This window comes from Xenia sp. Carnegie-2017, unplaced genomic scaffold, assembly GCF_021976095.1.
Source record: "Xenia sp. Carnegie-2017 unplaced genomic scaffold, XeniaSp_v1 HiC_scaffold_14, whole genome shotgun sequence".
Taxonomy (NCBI): Eukaryota; Metazoa; Cnidaria; class Anthozoa; order Malacalcyonacea; family Xeniidae; genus Xenia; species Xenia sp. Carnegie-2017.
Genome location: NW_025813447.1, coordinates 10,850,861 through 10,871,130, shown reverse-complemented (window position 1 = coordinate 10,871,130; position 20,270 = coordinate 10,850,861). Strand labels below are relative to the sequence as shown.

The window sequence follows — 20,270 nt, the reverse complement described above, 5'->3', positions numbered from 1 at the left end:
AGAATGTCTTCCTGTATCACCAGTTTATCCATGTTCGCGCTTATATTCTTGGAAAATAAGCATTTCGTTTCAAACAAGTCGTATTAGCACAAAACAGAATTTTAAAACTCTTGCCTTTTAAAATCGTTTCTGTCTTGGCGGAAAATGTACTGCTGCAATACATTTGCCACTATTTTTCTTTTGGGTACAGAAAAAGAAATGACAAATGATGAGCAAAGCATGATGGTATAATAGAGTAAATTTTGACATATTTGTAAACAAATGTCCTGGTACTTGCTCAATTTTTCACAAAATGAAGATGGAAATAAAGGAAATCAGAATAATATTAGTCTGTTCTTTAACAAGAAAACGCAAAACGCGCGAGCGAGAATGGAATTTGGCAGACACTATTTGTAAGTGAAACCAGCCCACAGATGTTCAAACTCAATAGAAGACAAACAACCTGTTAAGCATGTTTAAACACGACTCATATAACACATCCTTGTACAACCATTAGTCCATGTGCTGTTGGACGTAAAGCAGTGTACAAAGGATACATCCTTTGTACAACCATTAGTCCATGTGCTGTTGACGTAAAGCAGTGTACAAAGGATAACATCCTTGTACAACCATTAGTCCATGTGCTGTTGGACGTAAAGCAGTGTACAAAGGATAACACATCCTTGTACAACCATTAGTCCATGTGCTGTTGGACGTAAAGCATGTACAAAGGATAACACATCCGTACAACCATTAGTCCATGTGCTGTTGGACGTAAAGCAGTGTACATAGGATAACACATCCTTTGTACAACCATTATCCATGCTGTTGGACGTAAAGCAGTGTACAAGGATAACACATCCTTGTACAACCATTAGTCCATGTGTTACGTTAAGCTGGACAAAGCATCCGTGACAACCATTAGTCCATGCTGTTGGACGTAAGCAGTTAATAAAGGATAACACATCCTTGTACAACCATTAGTCCATGTGCTGTTGGACGTAAAAGGTACAAAGGATAACACATCCTGTACAACCATTAGTCCATGTGCTGTTGGACGTAAAGCAGTGTACAAAGGATAACACATCCTTGTATAACCATTAGTCCATGTGCTGTTGGACGTAAAGCAGTGCGGATAACACAAAGATCAATAGCGATCAATTAAACAGAAGTATAATAATATATAAAAACTAAGGCCAATTTATCTACATTCTTCCTATACAACTACACGCATTTGACTATGCCTACGCTCATACTGAAAACGATAGGGGTTCCGACAATCTTGGTGCGAAAGGAAAGATTGGTTGTGCGCTGTTGTGGAGAAACAGCGGTTATTTTGTGGCCTTTATTTACTGTTTCGTCCAAAGTCCACTACATTGACTCAAATTGATTAGGTTAACATGCATTATTTACTGGATGATTGCCAAAAGCATGAAATATCAAAGTCGCACATTGAAGCGTACATAACCGGTGGAACAGATAACTTATGTTGCCACCAACTGTACAGGAACTTCATGTTTGTTCTCGCTATAGCACGACCAGTTGTTTTGTGCTTCAGCTACACTGGCTGATGCGTTGTATAACTTATGCTAAACCATGCATGTGAATAGACGCAATGGGTATCAAGGTTGACAAGTTTAACTGTTTAGTATGCAAACTACACCCCTGCTACACGTCTCAAATTTATAAATATTTAGCCTGGTATCATCAGGTTTAAATTTTATTAGAGTGAAATTGAAGTTACTTGAATGGACGACGTTTTGGTAGGACCGTAGAGAAAGAAGGCAAACGTCACGTTTGTTTTTGCAGCATGGGCGTGATGTGTACTGTTTGAACCTAAAGTTCACGCAGGTTTCGTGTAATCATTATTTAGAGTCCAATGGGTCCAAATGAAAGTTTGATAACGTCATTGGACTCACGTAAAGTAAATCCACGAGTTTTATAAAATGATGATATATTTAAGCTAAAGCATGAAAACTCCATTCTTATAGAGTGAATAACCATCATATAAACATTTGAAGGACCTCTTCCGAGAGCGGAAGCGAATGCCATTATATTCTGAGAAGAAAACTTCTTTGTTTAGAAAATGTGCAAATTTTAGCTTTAAATTTCGCTGAACAATGCATCAGAATGGAATGGCTTTTGTTAAAAAATGAAATAAGGAAACAAAACAGGTTATTCTAAGCCAGAGGTGAGTTGAACTCGAATAAGAGCTATACTGGTGGACATTTCTAGACCAATATTGACAACTTTTTTGCAGGAAATCAAGGTAAGAATTAAAAGAATTAAGCAGGATCAATTTTCTTGCGTTGATAGCTTCTCATGATGAAATGCTGAACATGTCGAGCCAGGAAAAGATGAACGAGGAAGTATAAAATCGACAAGACTGCAAAAATTATTTTGAGAGCAGTTTCATAGCATGTTTGACGAATTTCTAACACAACAGCTTTCCAAAGGTGAAACAAAATGACAGTGAAATCAAAATAACAAAAAAAGCTACAAGGAAAAAGATGACCTCCAATAATGTTAATGACACGATCTTTTAGAAATATACTTCATGTATATCTGTTTCATAGAAATATACTTTGATACTTTTCTCTTCAATGTCACATACATAGCTACATCTAGCTAAAACAGATACGAAGGAAAACGAAAAAGAAAAGTACCAAACAGCAAGACAAAGTTCACGATTCTTGTTAGCTAGTGGAAGTTGAACGATAATCATACACTCATGACTAACATCAGTAAAGAAGCGACTCACACTTTGTTTTAACAAATCGGATTTTCAGACACGTTCAGTTACACCATACATTACGCCCGTGTACAAACTCATCACTGCGGAAGTATTTGAAACTACGCAAGTGGTTTTGCATACTTTTCTTCATATTTCGAAGACGTTAAGATCGCAAACAGAGAAAATTTACAGACACTCAAAGAAAATAAAAATGTTGAGTTGACCATGTTGAATTCAGTAAAGATGATAAATACTTTGAGCGTTAAAAGCAAATCAGACAAGGAAGCTTCAAATATTTCCGGGTGCAAGATTTCCGCGTTTCTTTTTCCAATTTGTTGTTTCCCCAAACCGAGTTCATTTCAAATCGAGTTTGTCATTGAGTGTAAACGGTTACATGAAGCGGTTAACGAGAAACCCATCTGTAATATTGATCATCGGTCTAACTGCCAAGAATAATTACTCTGTTGTTAAAACAGAATCACTTTAAGATAAGCGGCAAAAATCAACGAATGCCTTAGGTGTGACAGCATTTTATAAATTTGACGAAGAATGTTTCAAATTTTCCAGCTAAATATTTCGTTCCAGTTTTAAATTTTGATGTATAACTCAAAATGGTAACTTTCGTATTATTAATTATAATACGAAAATACATAAGCATTAACCATGGGGGATTGCTACGGTATTTCCACTTTTGTCTTCTAATAAAGTTCACTGATTTTAACCATTACATATGCAAATTTCACGACATTCTGTCTCCAATGTAAAAATTAAAACAAACACGGTTTAGTGCCAAGGAACTATGAATTACTAATATGTGATGTTCTCCGAACCGACGTTCTTGGGGGGAGAGTTTACGACGTCAGATGGCACAGTTAAGATACATAAGTCAAGACTTAGAAAGTGGGAGGCATTCTGATTCTGACAAAAATAGGCTGATGCTGACAATCACATACCAGGAAACTAATGCTGGCATAAAAATGTTTTAGAAAAAATTCAAAACTCAAATAACAGCCATTGTAGACAGTTTGAATAAATCTAGCTCTCGGGAATGAATTACGGTTTATGAAAACAGTTTTTCTCCTGTGTTTTTCTCTAGGATTATAAAAATGCAACGAGTACCAAAAATGGTGATTTCTTTGATCCTTATATTCTTTCTCGCACACAATTACGCAGGTTTGTTTCCGATTTCTAAGACCCAAGTTTTACTTCTATTAATGATAAGAGCTTGAAGGACGGTACACAATCATAAATCTTACCATGCATTATCTTCAGTTACTTGTAACTTGGGAGTAACGATCATATCTTTATATTTAGCAGTAGCCATGTACCATACCATTAGTGCATCGCCAAGTTCGTCTTGGATGTATTCATCAATGCATACGACGAATCAATCATCAAGTTATGATTCGTCTCGGATGGCAACACAAATGCATACGACGAATCAATCATCAAGTTATAATTCGTCTCGGATGGCAACACCAACAATCTATATTAATTCATCAATGACTACGCCACCATCCATGACCAAGGCTGTATATAACAGGACGAATGGTAGTATCGTTAATCTGACATCAACAACAATGTATACGACATCATCAATGACTACGATGATTAGTGCATCAGTCAAAATGACTAATCAGACTTCAGCGTCGACTTCTGGCGTTGACGATGTTTCTCACAGCATCTTCGCAATTCTTGCCAGTATAACATTTTTCCTGGTGGTCTTCATTAAACAATAAAAACTCACCATACTGCGTACACACAATAGTCAGTTTTGCCTTCAATAGAATATATTCAATGTATACATAATGCACAACAACTAAACTATAATAATTTTTCAAAACGCACGCTGCATAAATCTTGTAGGAAACTCTTTGGAACGTAACAATAATTGACACATAGCCTTCTAATTATTTTCTAACATGAATTTTTCAATTAAACTCTTATTGAAGATCATTAATTTAAAAAGAAATCGAGTTACATCATTATTGTTATAAAATCTTCCTTTTGCTTCATCAACACACACTACTGGGTTTCTTTTTTCGATATTCATTCATTTTTACTTCGCAATTTTTTCATTGAGGAAAACTTTCACTGCTGTGTAAGTGAAGACCCACCATTTTTATGAATGTTGACTTTAAAATGTGAACGTTTTGGACCATCATTGGTCCTGCTACCATTGGTCCAACTTTCATTGCTCCTACTACCGTTGGTCCAACCTTCATTGGTTCTACCACCATTGATTTTACCACTGGTTCTACCACCATTGGCTCTAGTATCAAAGGTTCGACCACCATTCGTCCTACCATCAGTGATCTTACCATCATGAGTTCTACCTTTATTGTTTCTACCACCATAAGTTCTACCACGTTTGGTTTCTCCATCATTGGTTCCACAACCATTGGTTCTACTACCATAAGTTCTACCACGTTTGGTTTCACCATCATTGGTTCCACAGCCACTGGTTCTACTATCATTGGTTCTACCACTATTGATTCTAACACCATTGGCTCTACCACTATTTGTCCTATTCCCATTCATTCTTCTTGTAGTGGTTTTACCAACATTGGTCCTACCATCAATGGTTGTACCAGTAATAGTCTTATCATCGGAGCTCCTACTTTGACTTACAACATCAGAGAGTTGTTTATCTTTAACTGTTCTTGATACGTTATTTTTGATGTCATTTTCAGCCAAAATTTTTGTTTCCTTTGAATTAGATGTCCTGAAAGATTTTTCACTTTTAGATAAATCATGATTTTGCAATTTCATCCAATGCATATTTTCTTCTCCCACATTATTGCATGTTTTACTTCCTTCATGTCTCACTGATTTATCTTTATAGTTATCAATGCCTTTGGTGTCACAATTATTCATTATCGTTCTTTTTGAGACACCCATTTTTTTCTCTGTCCTTTTTAAAAACTTATCATTTTCATTCCTAGCACAATTGGTGCTTTCATCAAATTTTCTTTCAATACCCATCATAGTCTGTGTAATACTATTTTTTTGACCAAATTGAGCTGAGAGTACATCCTGTAAAATGTGAACAAAAGAAAAAAATTGAAAAAATCATATTGTTTGATAAATGCCACACAAGGATCTTCAGAATTACCATGGAATCTTTAATTTCAATCAAGTATCGATTTCTTTCCACATCAATATCAATAATTCCTCCTTTCTTTCTTTGATATTCAAAGATTTGATGTCTCCTAGCCTGAGCCTCAAGCTCTTTGGCATCAGGTATGTAAACAAATGGCACAACTTCCTCAACAATATTTGTGTAATCATTTTTGTTAAATGTGATGTCCAGTCGACACATTGGGCATACAATCTAATAAGTTCAAAAGTATTCGGCATTAAAATGTAAACAAGAATTGTGATTTAAGACAGTGAACGGTCAACTCACTGTTCTTACCTGTAAATTACCATTTTCAGTATAACAATGATCAACGTACTTTGACAAACATGCCACATGAAAATAGTGATAACACTCCGTCTTGACAAACTCTGTGTCTTCCTGTTGATACAATAGCATTCTCACAGAGCTATATTTTACATTCAATATATGTTTATCCATACTTACATCAAAGTGTTCCATACAAATCACACATGGACAACTGGGGATATTGTTGTCCGATAAACATTCTTTGGCATACTAAAATAAAGTTAATACTTTAGATTTGATATACATTCAACAGTTCAACATAGTGAAAACATGTTGATGATAAAATTATCAATTTTTGTTTGAAAGAAGTGTTTCATAATTACTTCAATCAGATCAAATAACATTGGAGAACCAATCTTCTCGTTTGCCAGAGAGATCAAATTCTCTTGGATGCTATGGGAACACACACATATTGGTAATCCAGGAAGATACTATAAAATACAACCATAACTGTCAACCAAACCTGACAACATGAGCTTCAGAAAGACCCCGAGGATTCTTGATGGATATAACTGGAGGGATTCTGGGATATTTGTCAGGGATTGCAAGGGAAAGATTTAAACAGACATATTTACTCTTGTGATCATCACTCCCAGTGCTTGGATGAAGGTTGACAGTGACACAATTTGGCCTAAAAACAAACGTCTTGAAATTATTGTACATTTTGAGTAAGTTGTTGCGCATAAAACGGTCTCTTTACTTTGCTCTAGGATGGATAAATGTAATAGCTTAATCAATGTAAAAAGTTCACAATGAATAAACTTCATGCAAGAGAAGTCTTCATATGTTTAAGGACAAACGCGTAAAATCAAAAAAAAAACAAAATTATCAACCTTTCTAAACTGCCTTGTAACTTTACTTCATTAATGTATATTGCCATAAGCAGTTCTATTTCCTCTGAAAGATCATGACTAAAAAATGAAATAAACATGAACGTAAACCTTGCAATACGCAACTTAGAATATTCTCAAAAATGAGCAAAAATGTTTAAATACTTAACCTGTCTGCATTCTGGTCTTCGTCAAAACAATACGCCATTTTGGTCAACTCGGTCATTAAAATCGCGGGCTCAAATTTTGAAATTTGAACGTTCGTGGTAATTGGAAATTCGTAGATGAAAAGGTGACCACGGTAATTTTTCAAAATTAAATAATTCATAAAAGTGGAATATAAATTCGCTACTCTGTGTTAATAAATTATTTTTGCAATACACAGTGTAGAGAACTTGAGGCAATATTTTTCACGCCATAGATATTTGTCGGACATCTAGTTTATAAATTTACAATTCACCTCCATTTTGCCGACGGTTGGATGGGGTAGCCCAGTTGTTGCGTAGTGGTAAGTGTAGGGAATTTCAAACTAAGTTGTAGGATAGGGATATCACCCTCGCCAGTCAACTTCTGTCCAATTTTTATTATTTTGCAAGAGATGGTAGTTTTCTTCACGAAACCAAAACACAGAAAAATAGATACGCAAGAAGTGCGATCAAAAGAGTGAGGAAGATTTTCTTGAAAAGCGTTGCTTAAATAACAATTCTATCTATGACAATATTTTATTGACAAGCTTCGTCTATTTTGTCAAATGATTACAAAAATCATGTTATAAAGCTTCTTTGTTTAATAATGATATACAAACACTATCAAATTAAGTACTTTCAATTTTAATTTTATTTTGCAGCTAAAGATGTTATTTTTGTAAAATAACAATATTGCTGACATAACTCTTTGCCACATGTTGTTTTTGAACTAAACTGGTAGTTGATTTTAGTAACATTCGGCGTGCTTAATTCTCATTAGAACTACACGCCAAATGTAGGCCATTGAATTGTTTCCAGGTATACTAGAGAAGTTTTTCCCACACATTTTCTTTCGTGTATAATTGTGATCATCGACGCGTGAAATGATTTCTAATCGTCCATGATCTTACGACAACGCACGTTTCACGAACAATCATCTACGCCATTTTCCTTTTTTTTACATCATTAACTATTTTTGATGGTATTTGAATCTGCGACACAAGTCAATGACGCTGCGCACAATAATCGCATAATAATTTACGGCTGAGGAGGAGGAAAGTTATCTAGATCTATATTTCCTCCGCACAACAGCACAGCAATATTATTAAAACTCGCAGCAATATTTTGAAATTTCTCCGTAAATAAAGCGGCAACAACTACACCAGAAGATGGTTCAATAACCACCTTCATTCGTTCCATTACTAATCTCGTTGCATTAATTATCTCTTCCTCACTTACCGTTATGACGTCATCAACATACTGCTTTATGATTGGCCACGTGACTTCACCAATGCTAGTACGCAGTCCATCAGCAATCGTGTTAGGGGGACCTGATGATGACAATATCAATGCAAATCATGTGACATACTTCATCTTAATATAGCCACAACAGTCACCTGTGAGAGGTATTCGTGTGTTACCAGCCAAAGATTTAGCACAATCATCTGCATTAGCAGGCTCAGCAGCAAATATCTTCACATCAGGTCGTGTGTTCTTTACAGCAATGCTAACACCACTGATTAAACCACCACCACCAACAGGAACTAAAATAGCATCAGCATGTGGGACCTAAGGTGATTGGTGAATACTGACTTTTTGTTAACCATAAAATACTCAGTGATGAGTTATATATGCATATGACACCAAACTGTAATCGATCATAATCAAAACAATACTATATTGTAATAAGCCAAAGAAAAGTGAATGCCATTCTGTGAACAATCATAAAGAAGTGTATGCTATATTTTCATCAAACATAGGAAAGTGTATGCCTTATTGTCATCAACAAATGTGAAGTGTATGGAAGGATATTTCAAGGTGTAATAGTAGTTTCCCTAATGTTTTACAATTTAAAATCATTGATTTACTGAAAAGTTGGGGGGGGGAGGGCATGTCCACTAGATCCTCACCATTGAGCAATCAGCCACAAAAATACTTTCATGTAATGAACATAGAGAATCAATCTTAGGTAGGTGCATACATTCCTGTGAAATGATGCTTAATTTGTAATACCAAAAAAAACATAGGTCAGATGGAAGTTCTCACAAAAAATAAAACAAAGTTAGTGAACTATTTGCATGACATACTTGTTCCAAAACTTCCAGACCAATTGTTCCCTGTCCTGCTATTACATGAACATTATCAAATGGATGAATCAAGTGACCATTTGATCCATACGACTTCAATACTGAGGCACAAGTTCCTTCACGACCCTAGAATTAATATAAATCAGTGAACATTACACACTTGATAAAGAAGACATGAAAAGTTAAACGATTTTGGAAAAACAAGTAAAATCCAGGAATGTCCTTGTTTCTACATTTTACTGGGGGGATACGGGGGTATGTATACGATGGTTGGAACCCAATGCCCAAATTATATTTGCAACTGTTACAAATGAACTTCAAATTTTACCTCTTTAGTATTGACACACTCAGTTATTTGAGCACCATAGCCTAGCACTGCATTTTTCTTTACAGCTGGAGAATCCTTGGGCATGACAATGTTAGCTTTCACACCTCTCAGTTTGGATGCCAGTGCAATTGCTTGTGCATGGTTGCCACTGCTGTGAGTTACAATCATTAAATGTTTTGTGTCACCAGGATATTCCTCAACCAGCTTTCCTATCGCGTTCGAAGCACCACGAAACTATATTAAATAAGGTGAAACGCAAAATCAATGCGGTCCACAGCAGAATCAACCACGTGCCCTTTACTTGCAAGTTGCGGTTCTTACCTTAAATGCACCGACTTTTTGGAACACCTCACACTTAAAGAAAAGAGATTTTCCAGTCATTTTATCTAATGTCGAGCTAGTTAAGACCGGAGTTCTGTGGATATACGGCGCTATTCTCTTGCTTGCCTCTTGAATGTCTCGTAAACATACTGAACTGGCCATTTTCTTTTGAGTTTTATCATTTTGAAACTTAAGGACTGGTGACGAACTCGGGTTGAAATGCAAATAAAGGGCAATCATAAATGCTCAAAACCATGCTATCCCCTACCCCGAACTCTTGAACAGGCACCGTGTCCCTGTACTTTCATTAGATTAAGGTAAAACACAACTTTTACACAGCTTTTAATTTCTTAAATATTTTATATTTCATAAAAATCTACCACACAACAACGAAAAACACCACAGCACGGGTGGCGCATACCATGTCGTCTTCTGTCTTTTTCATCTTTTCAATTTTTCACGACAATTCTTATTAATGTCTAAAGTTTACTTCATATGATAAATTTTAAAGTGTAATACTTTAAATGATTCATTTCATATCATATCACGCTATACAATACATACATCAGAAAATAACCAGCGCACAAATAACTACAGTATGTCACTCTTCTTTTCCACAAAAAAGCAACGTTTGAACTGAGCTAGATTCGTAACTCACAAACCGTTAACGAGGTACAAGTCTCTAAATACTACCTAGAATACTGCGGTTGTTGATATTGTTGAGGAAACTGCTGTGTGTAGCCAAACTGAGGATACTGTCCTCGAGATGTTTGAGGACTCTGGTTGGTTACAGCTGCCGTAAGATTGTTGTACATATGAGGATTTTTTAGCATACCACCTGGGAAGGCTTGACGAAGTTGAGGCAAAAGTTTTGACGGGTCAATCTGCGGGGTACTCCTCGGTGTCGTTCCTCGGGGTGTTGCATCACGTACGGGGGTATATTCCCCGGGAGTGAAAGGTGTTCCGGTATCCATGTTATTTGAAGCTCGTTGCCTTGACGGTTGTCCTAAAAAGACAACATATGACCTCAAGAAAACAAACCCCATTAATTACATTATACAATTGTCGTACCAGGTACTGGATCCCTGAAATGTTCTTTGAACCATTTGAAAAGAGCATTAAGACTAGCATGTACTCTACCGCGATATCTGTAACCGTCAGGAGTCACAGAGACATACTCTGTACGAGGTTTGTTTCGAGGCATATAGCCGAGAAGAAACTTTCCTGGAAATTCCTTTGACGCAGAGAGAAAATATGGAATGCGTTTCGGATTTTTTGTTTTCTCTGCTTTCAGAACCTCCTGCATCGTGTTGATACTTCCTCCTTCAGTGTCCTTGTAGTATTTATGGGAAAGTATGTCACGTGCAAAGGATGCCATTGGCTGAATGTGTCGAGCAATTATCTCGTCCAAGTCTTCAAACTCCTACAGATGTAAGAGATCATTACCAAACTCATCAATGTTTTTAACACGATTTTTAAACTCTCACTTACCTCATTTTCGATCCATAGAGATTTGCCTAAACTGAAAGCATTTTCCTTTCCTTGTTCTTTAATGTCGATATGCTGATAGATTCCTTCGTCTACCTTCCACGTGACGGTCAGATGATCAGATCCCTTCACATAAATTACAACCATAACAAGATGAGCATGATATGAATCACGTGCAATACTTGTCAACTACACGTGCAATTTTACCTTACTACTGGGTCTGACGATACACTCTCCTTGCTCACTTGTTGCCAGTTTCTTTTCTGCGTCTTTGAAAGCGATATTTTGAAACGCAGGATGAACAATCACTCTTTTTATGTAACCTATAAATCAGGAAAAGTTCAAAGCTTTTGAACATAATGTTGATATACGTATTTGGGGTACATTAGAGAAGTGATGATAAGTATATATGGGGTACGTTAGAGGAGTGATGAGAAGTATATATGGGGTACATTAGATAGTGATGAGAAGTATATATGGGGTGCATTAGAGGAGTGATGAGAAGTATGTATGGGGTGCATTAGAGGAGTGATGAGAAGTATGTATGGGGTGCATTAGAGGAGTGATGAGAAGTATGTAAACAGAGTATTTTATGGATGATTATGTAAGGAAGATTAACGTACAGTAGGAGGAATATAGTTGCACAGTATGTTAAACTATGAAGTAAATCAACTCACTAGGTCTGTTTGCTTTCTTTTCTGCATCTTTGACAGCTTTCTTGTCCTTGTCCTCACTGGCTTGGTCAAAGTACGTGTCTTTGAGACGACTAGCAAAAAACCCCAACACATCATTCAGCTGTACATATACACGTTCGTCAGCAGGAAAAACTCTCTTAAATACCAGTTCAATCCTTTTTTGTACCTGTACTTCCCTTCTCGGTCCTCCAAATCAGAAGTTCTACATGTGAGATCAACTTGGAATCTTTCGGCATTAATTTTGGTAACACGACAGTGAATCATTGAACCAACCTAATACATTAATACGATCGTAATTCCTACATAAATATCACCTTGTTTTATGACTATAACTACATAAATACCTTTACTCTCTCTTGTGGTGACTTTATGTGCTTATCACTAATCAATTTAGTCGGAACAAAACCGTTTATTCCATTTTCAAGTCTCGTTCGAACACCGACAATCTGTCCTGGGCAACTACCGTTATCAAAATGTGTCCATACCTTGAAATAACAATGGTTTTGATTTTAGTTCACATACTTCTAAAGAAACAAGGTTTAAATAACTGACTGCGGATGTTTATCGTATCAGATATACTTGCCTCACCAAGGTCTGCAAACGTATTGTTACCACAAAATGGACATTGCCAGAGTCCAGTCTCTTCATCCTTTTTTGGATCAACGTTCTCCAGTCTCTCTCGGTTGGGTTTCCGATATGCAAACCCAGATACAACGCACGTAATCAGTTTCCCATAGAACAACGTTTCTCGTGTTTCCCCGGTTAGCAATCGGAAACGATCATCAACGGACATTTCCCTATAAGGTGGTCTGCGGTCTTTGTAACGTCCAAACAATTCATCTCGGATGTCATAAAGAGTGATACGCTTGTTCCCAAACCCCTGACGTTCCAGCTCCTCGGCAAAGGCGTCTAGATCTAGATCTCTCAGCCTTTCAGGACTTTCCAAGATTTCTTCTAAAGCGGCAGAAGGATTTGACTCTTCTGATGTCTACAAAAAAACCTCAGTCAGCTGCAATTGGTTATAGAGATGCAATCACCAACTTATGTTTTCAACTCCACCATTCAAGTACTAAAAGTTCTCATTCTCAATAATATCAACAAGTTTTGAATGGCGTTTAATGACAACGAACAAATTGCATAGATCTGTACTGACGATGGACAAATTACCTAAAATTTACCTGACTACTGAAAAAAGGCAGATTGTTAACTGACATTAAGACTCACACCAGTCCATACCCTTTATAAAATCTGCAATATTTACCTCGTCATATTCGAGAGCATCGACCGCCATTTTCCTCGCCCATTCATAAGTTTCAGGATGAATCCTTGAGCCATCCAAAACTTCAATGTAATTGACCGTATTGTCATTTAGCGCAGACGTATCAATCTTTACAAATCCAGCCGTATTGAGAAATCCATTAGGTCCCATGCCACACACAGTCACAAGTTGAGAACGATTTTCGAGTTTGGTTCCTTCCTTACGAAGGCTCTAAATTAAGGTGACATTCCTTCAGGATGTGCAACGTTAAATGAGTGATGATAAAATTTTATCAAACCTTGATTAAAGCTAAGCTTTTTCTTGGTCCCAATCCACAGATAAACTGTATCAGACCAGAAGTGTGAGGGAAATCCAAAATCCGATTTGGATCCACTCCGACTTCATTGACAACAGTGACAAACACAATTCGCAAGTGTTTCAGAAGTACTTCTTTAGAAATCAAATTCTACAAACATCTCAAGACTTCATATCAATAATTCGTTAAATACACAAAATGCTTTTAAGCAACACCCACGAACCTGTTTCGGATGAAGTCTCAGACATAATAATTCGTCTTCGTCTACACAAAGTCCAGCAAATTCAGCAAGTGGGTCCTGAATACGTCGACCAACGGAAATAGCACGTCGTAATATCATCGGATATTCACGGAATTCCGTCTGAAAAACAATGAAATGAAAATCACGATGAATGTTAAATTTACTGTAAACTTTCCACATTTCGCTTTACCTCGGCTCTTGAGGATTTCTCAAAAATTTCGGCGACTTCATGATCAATTAATTCAACATTAATTGGAGATATTTGATTCTCCTGTTCCAGTTCCCTGATTGATATCTTCACGTCTTCATAAACAGTCAATGAATCTCGACTTCCGGTAGCTATAACAATCACGTGGGGTCGTTTCTTTAAAACAAACTGCTTCAATGACTCAAGATCTTCTTCCTAAACAGAAAATATTTTCCATTCTTGAATAAGCAAACAAAGCAAATCAACCATAAAAAAGAGCATGATATATTTCCAGCTTGAAGCAAACCTTTTTTTCTTTTTCTTTACTTCTATTCGAATTTCTCTTCTTCATTATGAAGCTCAACTTCAAAAAATCTCCAACTTGACCGCCACCATTTAACATGACAAAGAAGATGGGTTGGTGAGGATCAGAAGGTACTGCTACGGAGAGAACACGAAGGCCACGAGGACCAGTAAACATATCATACTCTTCATCACTATGTTGTTCTGCTTGATAAGGCGCAACTTCAACAAGGGAACGGAGACGACGACATGCGCACTGTGAAAAGAAGTAAGCAATAAATATGGCGAATGAGCTTCGCAAAGTAATTTTGGACAGGAATGCTGTCTTGGTGTAGAAGAATTCGACCAGTGATCCAAGGAATTCGACAACAACTGTATATTTGTGTTCTTTACAATGACAACATTCACTCGTTACCTTGACGACAAAATCTTTGGCCTCTTGTAATAATTTCTCTTCGAGTTCCTTGGTGAACAAGGGATAAAGTACTTGATAAAATGTCCGATAAAGAGCTTGGGTTCGCTGTGCGTTCCACATCTGCACCAAGTTACTGAACTCATCCTTGAAAAAGAATCAACAAAATGGCACATAACGTGCAGAAATTGCAGGTCAGAGCATTGATGATCTTACACGATAATAGAGTTGCTTTGCTTCATCGTAATAAGAATGGAATCTAAAAACATAGAGATGTTTACACATGGTGATACAGAGATGTTTAAATATGGTGATACAGAGATGTTTAAATATGGTGATACAGAGATATTTAAAAATGGTGATCCAGAGATGTTTACACATGGTGATATAGAGATGTTTAAACATGGTGATCCAGAGATGTTTACACATGGTGATATAAAGATGTTTAAACATGGTGATACAGAGATGTTTAAACATGGTGATCCAGAGATGTTTACACATGATGATACAGAGATTTCTTTCTATTTACCCACGATCTAAATCAATGCCAATATCAAGTTGAATAAGGCCTTCCTCCTTTGCCTTGTGCATTTGAAGAAAAATATCTCCTCGTAAATCAGAAACAGGTTTATTTTTGATGTATTTGAATGAATAACATTCATGATCACGGTCAATCTCCTAAACAAACGATATGAAAGTAAAATTAACAAGTTATCCTCATCTAGCACAATTTATCCTCATCTACCACAAATTATCCTCATCTAGCACAAGTTATCCTCATCTACCACAAATTATCCTCATCTAGCACAAGTTATCCTCATCTACCATCATTATCTGCTTGTACTAGACACTCTCAGAAAACAAAACACGAAATGATACCTTTTTCCCTCTCTTTGTGGGCGAAATGTTGATTTTAGCACGCTCGTAGAAGACTTGTCGAACGCATTGTCTGACAAGAGGATCACGTGCAATTTGCATGGCAACCATGTGACGTGTCCCTTCAAGTACGGCATCGGTCGTCAAGAACATATTGGAGAGATGTTCTTCAGCAGCCTCCCTGGGCTCCATAGGATATTGCTCGGTCTCATAACGTTGATAATTATCCCGAAGATTTTCACCAAACTGCTCGGGTGACAAACCAAACTTCTTGGCGAACAAACCAAGACCTGGCACACAATAGAGAGGGCTGTAACATTAGCGAACAAACCAAGACCTGGCACACAATAGAGAGGGCTGTAACATTAGCGAACAAACCAAGACCTGGCACACAATAGAGAGGGCTGTAACATTAGCGAACAAAGCAAGACCTGGCACACAATAGAGAGGACTGTAACATTAGCGAACAAACCAAGACCTGGCACACAATAGAGAGGGCTGTAACATTAGCGAACAAACCAAGACCTGGCACACAATAGAGAGGGCTGTAACATTAGCGAACAAACCAAGACCTGGCACACAATAGAGATGGCTGTAACATTAGCGAACAAACCAAGACCTGGCACACAACAGAGAGGGCTGTAACATTAGCGAACAAACCAAGACCTGGCACACAGCAGAGAGGGCTGTAACATTAGCGAACAAACCAAGACCTGGCACACAATAGAGAGGGCTGTAACATTAGCGAACAAACCAAGACCTGGCACACAACAGAGAGGGCTGTAACACTAGGGCTGCTATCAAGAGAGGGGAATGAATAAAGGGGCTAATTTACCAAAGTTTCAAATGAAAACCCGACAATAATAATTTTCTCACCAGCCTCCCGACAGATCGTGTAGAAATCACGTCGTTTGGGGATTTTCAATCTATCATTCATTTCCACTTCTTCGACAGTTTCATCGGCGTCATTCACTGATTTCTTTTTTCTTGATAATCTCATGGCTGGAATCTCATGACCATAGTGTAAGACGAAATGTGAGTATATATCTCGTAATTCCTCCATTGTTTGAACGGCGTCAAGTCTAGATCGTGATGAATAGCAACTGTATGATCAGAAAACTTGTCGACGCAAAAAACCCCGCAGTCCATACGTAAATACGGGGCATGACCGAGGTCTCAGAATAGTAAGAGAAGATATAAACGCGATTTTCTTAAAATGTTCCCAGACCTCGAACAGTACAAGTTATAATGCATATATTTTTTCAATTATACAAATAATTTGTGTGAAATCGAGTTCTCTGACCTTTCAACATCATCTTGTTCCAGAATCCTCTCATCTTCATCCAATGGTTTATCAGGATTTTCACGTAATTTATTGTATTGATATGTTTGCATTTGCTCGAACAGTCGCTTCAAATTATTTTTTCTGGAACTCAATTGACACCACTGAAAATACACATTATACAACCTCAATACTCTATCTTGTGCATTAAACTTCATGTAAGTCGAATGAAGTAAACCTTTTCATCAAATAACCAAATACGCCATAAATCTTCAATATTCAGTTCTGGTTCAACATATTCTTTACGATAAGCAGCAATAAATGGGACCTACATGGGATAAATATGACCTTTGTAGGATAAAACTATTTTTTCAAAACTATTAAAAGCAGTAATGACATTGCAGTATGTAGATATGTAATCTAGTCCTTGATACTGGTGTTAGCAATGTGACCTAAAGACTAAATCTCGACCTACAAAAACAATATTTGCAAAGTTTGCCAACCTGCTTTGAAAATTTCATACATTGTTTATTTAATTGCAACATATGAATCTTTAGTTTGATTGTTCTTGCACTTTTTCATATTAAATTGCCATTAATAGCAGCATTTAAATAACAAACACATGTTTGTTGTAGCAAATAGTAAAATATTCATATCGTTCGCTGAAAACTTTTACAAGCATAACATAATCAAAACAAAAGACATGACGTTACCTCAAAGTACTTATTTCTCATGAGATTAAGAGCTTCGCGTATTTTAGGAATGGCCGATGGAGGCTTAGTTAGTGTTGTCTGGATAAATTTCTCTCCTTCTTGGATTTCCTGCAAGATAAATAATGTTGACAAATTGCAATGAAAACTACCAAAAGCCATTTCATGAAAGTATTTGATGACAAGATTACTTGATTTGTGATTGGCATTGTCATAAATGCATGACGGTATATCCACTCTGCTTCATCGGTCAGTTCTTTATCTTCTGCTGTTTTCATTGGTACTTCACGTAACTATGAACAAATCAACACAATTGTGCGCTTATAGAAATACATATTTACAACAAACATATAGCAGAGTAACTGTGCACATAACAACAATGCAATGTTAATACTTCATGTTACCTGATGACGTTCTGGAATGTCGTTAATACGTATTTCATTGTCTCGATCAGTGAGATGAATCTTTTTAAGTTCACTTGGTTCATATACCTAAAATAAAACAAAAAACTTCATGCACAACTCTATTGCATTTTTAACATTCCCCATGTTATCCTCATCATCTTACATCAAAGATTGTTTTCTTTTGTCTTTTTTTCTTCCCTCGTCTCCCCTGTTGTCCCTCCTCATCACTATATTCCTCTTCGTACTCATCACGATCCTCATCTGAATATTCTTCTTGACCAAATTTCTCAAAATCGCCAAAATCAAAATCCAAACCAAATATATCTTGTGCTTCTTGCAATGCCCTGAATGGAAAACATATCTTTGCTGCTTTTTAATACTCTAGGGCCAGTTGCCCGAAGGCCGAATAGTGCTTTCACTGAAATAGCAATTTTTTCTCAATGCTTAAAAAATCTCTTGTAAGAGAAAAATATACGATTTGAACTGTGCAATCACTGAAATATAATATTGTTTTGAAGACTACAAAATTTCTTTGTTGTAAGAAAATTAAAAACACCATTTTTTACAAGTCTGAAAATTTTTGCTAACCAATGTATAAAGCTATACTAGCTTCGTGCAACTGGCTCCTGGTCATTTAAAATTTATTAATCTTGAACAGCTCAAAACACAAACAGTGAGCACATACGAAAAGCAACAGTTGAATGAGTTGATATGTTTTTATAAAATACCTATTTTGAGTACGGCTTCCTCCTTTCTTACGAGACCTTTCATGGACAGGTTGGTTATCATCATCCACAATAAAATCATCTTCAACTGGTATTGCAACAAAAATTTTTGATTCAGTATATTGTTCACAAACACACACAATAGAGAAATACATATTAACATACCATCAGATTCTGAGTCATCAAGAACTGCATACTGATCATTAGTTGGCTCCACTGGTGTGGTAGATATCGCTCTCTGGAAAATAATGCATAAATTTTTAGGAATGTAAACCACCATCTTGCCATATACACAGCATGAAAATTAGCAAGATCTGATTTTGTGTTCATATGTTGTTGTAAAAGGCTAAATATTTAGCAAAATAAAACAAATTTAAAATGACAATGACGAATAAATGTGATTTCAAAACTATACCGATGGTTGCTCAATTTCATCATCTTCAAAGAGTTCATGAGCTAGTGCTTCACGTTCATCAGCACTGTGTCCACCAACTGATCCTCTGTCATCTTCTTCCTCATCAGAGTCAATTGGTTTGAGTTTTTTCAAACGCTTATATTTTCTCTGCAGGTTGATTCAAACAGTGATTAAATAATATTACATATCAACAAAAAGGTGAGGAGATTTTCACAAAACTTACTCGATCCAAATTAATTCCAAGATTCTCTTCGATTAAATCAAGATCCTCCTCATCCACTGCATCGTGAAAATCTGAAAGGAAAAACACTAATTTCAAAAAAATTTAACAACAAAAAGCACCTATCTAACCTGTCTTGAGATTTCAAAGTAGGATGGTGAAGTCAATACAAATGTTCAGATTTCAGAATGGTTAATGTCGATGTTAATTAAAAAATACCTTATTAAAAGAAATACTTTATTAAAAAAAATTCAACAAATCAAGAGAGTTCTCTCATATGAAAGACTTGCCTTTTCTCTTGCGGGTTCGTATATTGTCTTCCCCTTCATCCTCTTCATCACCGTCACTGTCATCGTCATTTATAATATCATTGGCATCATCAATGGCGGTCGTTTCTTCTTGCTGAGCAATTTCTTCGTCTTCAGCGACATCCTCTTCACTACCGCTTCCAATTTCTTCTCCAGACTCTTCTGCTTCACTATCAAAAAAGTCTGACATTTTGTTCTTGGGGATTTAGAGGTATATTTCCAAGAAACGTGAGTTAAAATTCGAAAATAAAAAAAATGGCAGGGAAACTTAGTTCAGTCAAACAACATAACGCGCGCACACAACAAGAGACTGGGACCGATTCTCTTCGTTTTGACCATTGTTTTTACCATAATTTACTGGTTTTGACCAGTTTTGGTTACGACCATGAGCTTGACCAAAGTTGCAGTTTTAATGAATATTTTTCTGCAACATTAACACATACTTTAGAGCCGCCAAGACAGCATGGTGGCAAGCTTATACAAAATAAAAAAAAATACATTCAAGCAACGGAAAGTTT

At 36.6% G+C, this 20,270-nt stretch overlaps 3 protein-coding genes and 1 long non-coding RNA gene across 4 annotated transcripts; 1 reads left to right on the top strand and 3 right to left on the bottom strand.

Annotated features, from left to right (window-relative positions):
• The first annotated feature begins 2,015 nt into the window (after positions 1 to 2,015).
• Positions 2,016 to 4,681, top strand: LOC124433794. The gene is made up of 3 exons (XR_006944616.1): positions 2,016 to 2,248; positions 3,810 to 3,886; positions 4,028 to 4,681. It is a non-coding gene; the product is annotated as an uncharacterized LOC124433794 (long non-coding RNA).
• On the bottom strand, positions 4,486 to 7,253 carry LOC124433792 (hyphally regulated cell wall protein 1-like). Its single transcript, XM_046983580.1, has 8 exons — positions 7,162 to 7,253; positions 6,995 to 7,072; positions 6,625 to 6,792; positions 6,485 to 6,554; positions 6,300 to 6,371; positions 6,132 to 6,233; positions 5,829 to 6,047; positions 4,486 to 5,749 (listed from the first exon to the last, which is right to left on the bottom strand). Exons 1-8 carry the CDS (start codon positions 7,215 to 7,217, stop codon positions 4,805 to 4,807), a joined length of 1,710 nt encoding a protein of 569 aa, XP_046839536.1. The 5' UTR covers positions 7,218 to 7,253; the 3' UTR covers positions 4,486 to 4,804.
• Positions 7,254 to 7,699: 446 nt separating this feature from the next.
• LOC124433793 (probable serine racemase) lies at positions 7,700 to 10,168 on the bottom strand. Its single transcript, XM_046983581.1, has 5 exons — positions 9,913 to 10,168; positions 9,592 to 9,825; positions 9,264 to 9,389; positions 8,574 to 8,745; positions 7,700 to 8,507 (listed from the first exon to the last, which is right to left on the bottom strand). Exons 1-5 carry the CDS (start codon positions 10,150 to 10,152, stop codon positions 8,215 to 8,217), a joined length of 1,065 nt encoding a protein of 354 aa, XP_046839537.1. The 5' UTR covers positions 10,153 to 10,168; the 3' UTR covers positions 7,700 to 8,214.
• An 84-nt stretch (positions 10,169 to 10,252) lies between these two features.
• LOC124433791 (transcription elongation factor SPT6-like) lies at positions 10,253 to 20,091 on the bottom strand. Its single transcript, XM_046983579.1, has 29 exons — positions 19,735 to 20,091; positions 19,448 to 19,518; positions 19,225 to 19,371; positions 18,975 to 19,047; positions 18,813 to 18,897; positions 18,248 to 18,428; positions 18,085 to 18,171; positions 17,872 to 17,973; positions 17,684 to 17,791; positions 17,209 to 17,298; positions 16,992 to 17,134; positions 16,565 to 16,770; positions 15,692 to 15,978; positions 15,342 to 15,490; positions 15,029 to 15,071; positions 14,816 to 14,959; positions 14,405 to 14,656; positions 14,101 to 14,313; positions 13,893 to 14,030; positions 13,652 to 13,819; positions 13,357 to 13,584; positions 12,679 to 13,083; positions 12,440 to 12,580; positions 12,262 to 12,368; positions 12,078 to 12,166; positions 11,608 to 11,723; positions 11,404 to 11,526; positions 10,984 to 11,335; positions 10,253 to 10,918 (listed from the first exon to the last, which is right to left on the bottom strand). The coding sequence occupies exons 1-29, from the start codon at positions 19,940 to 19,942 to the stop codon at positions 10,602 to 10,604; spliced, it is 4,773 nt and encodes a 1,590-aa protein (XP_046839535.1). The 5' UTR covers positions 19,943 to 20,091; the 3' UTR covers positions 10,253 to 10,601.
• Positions 20,092 to 20,270: the final 179 nt, after the last annotated feature.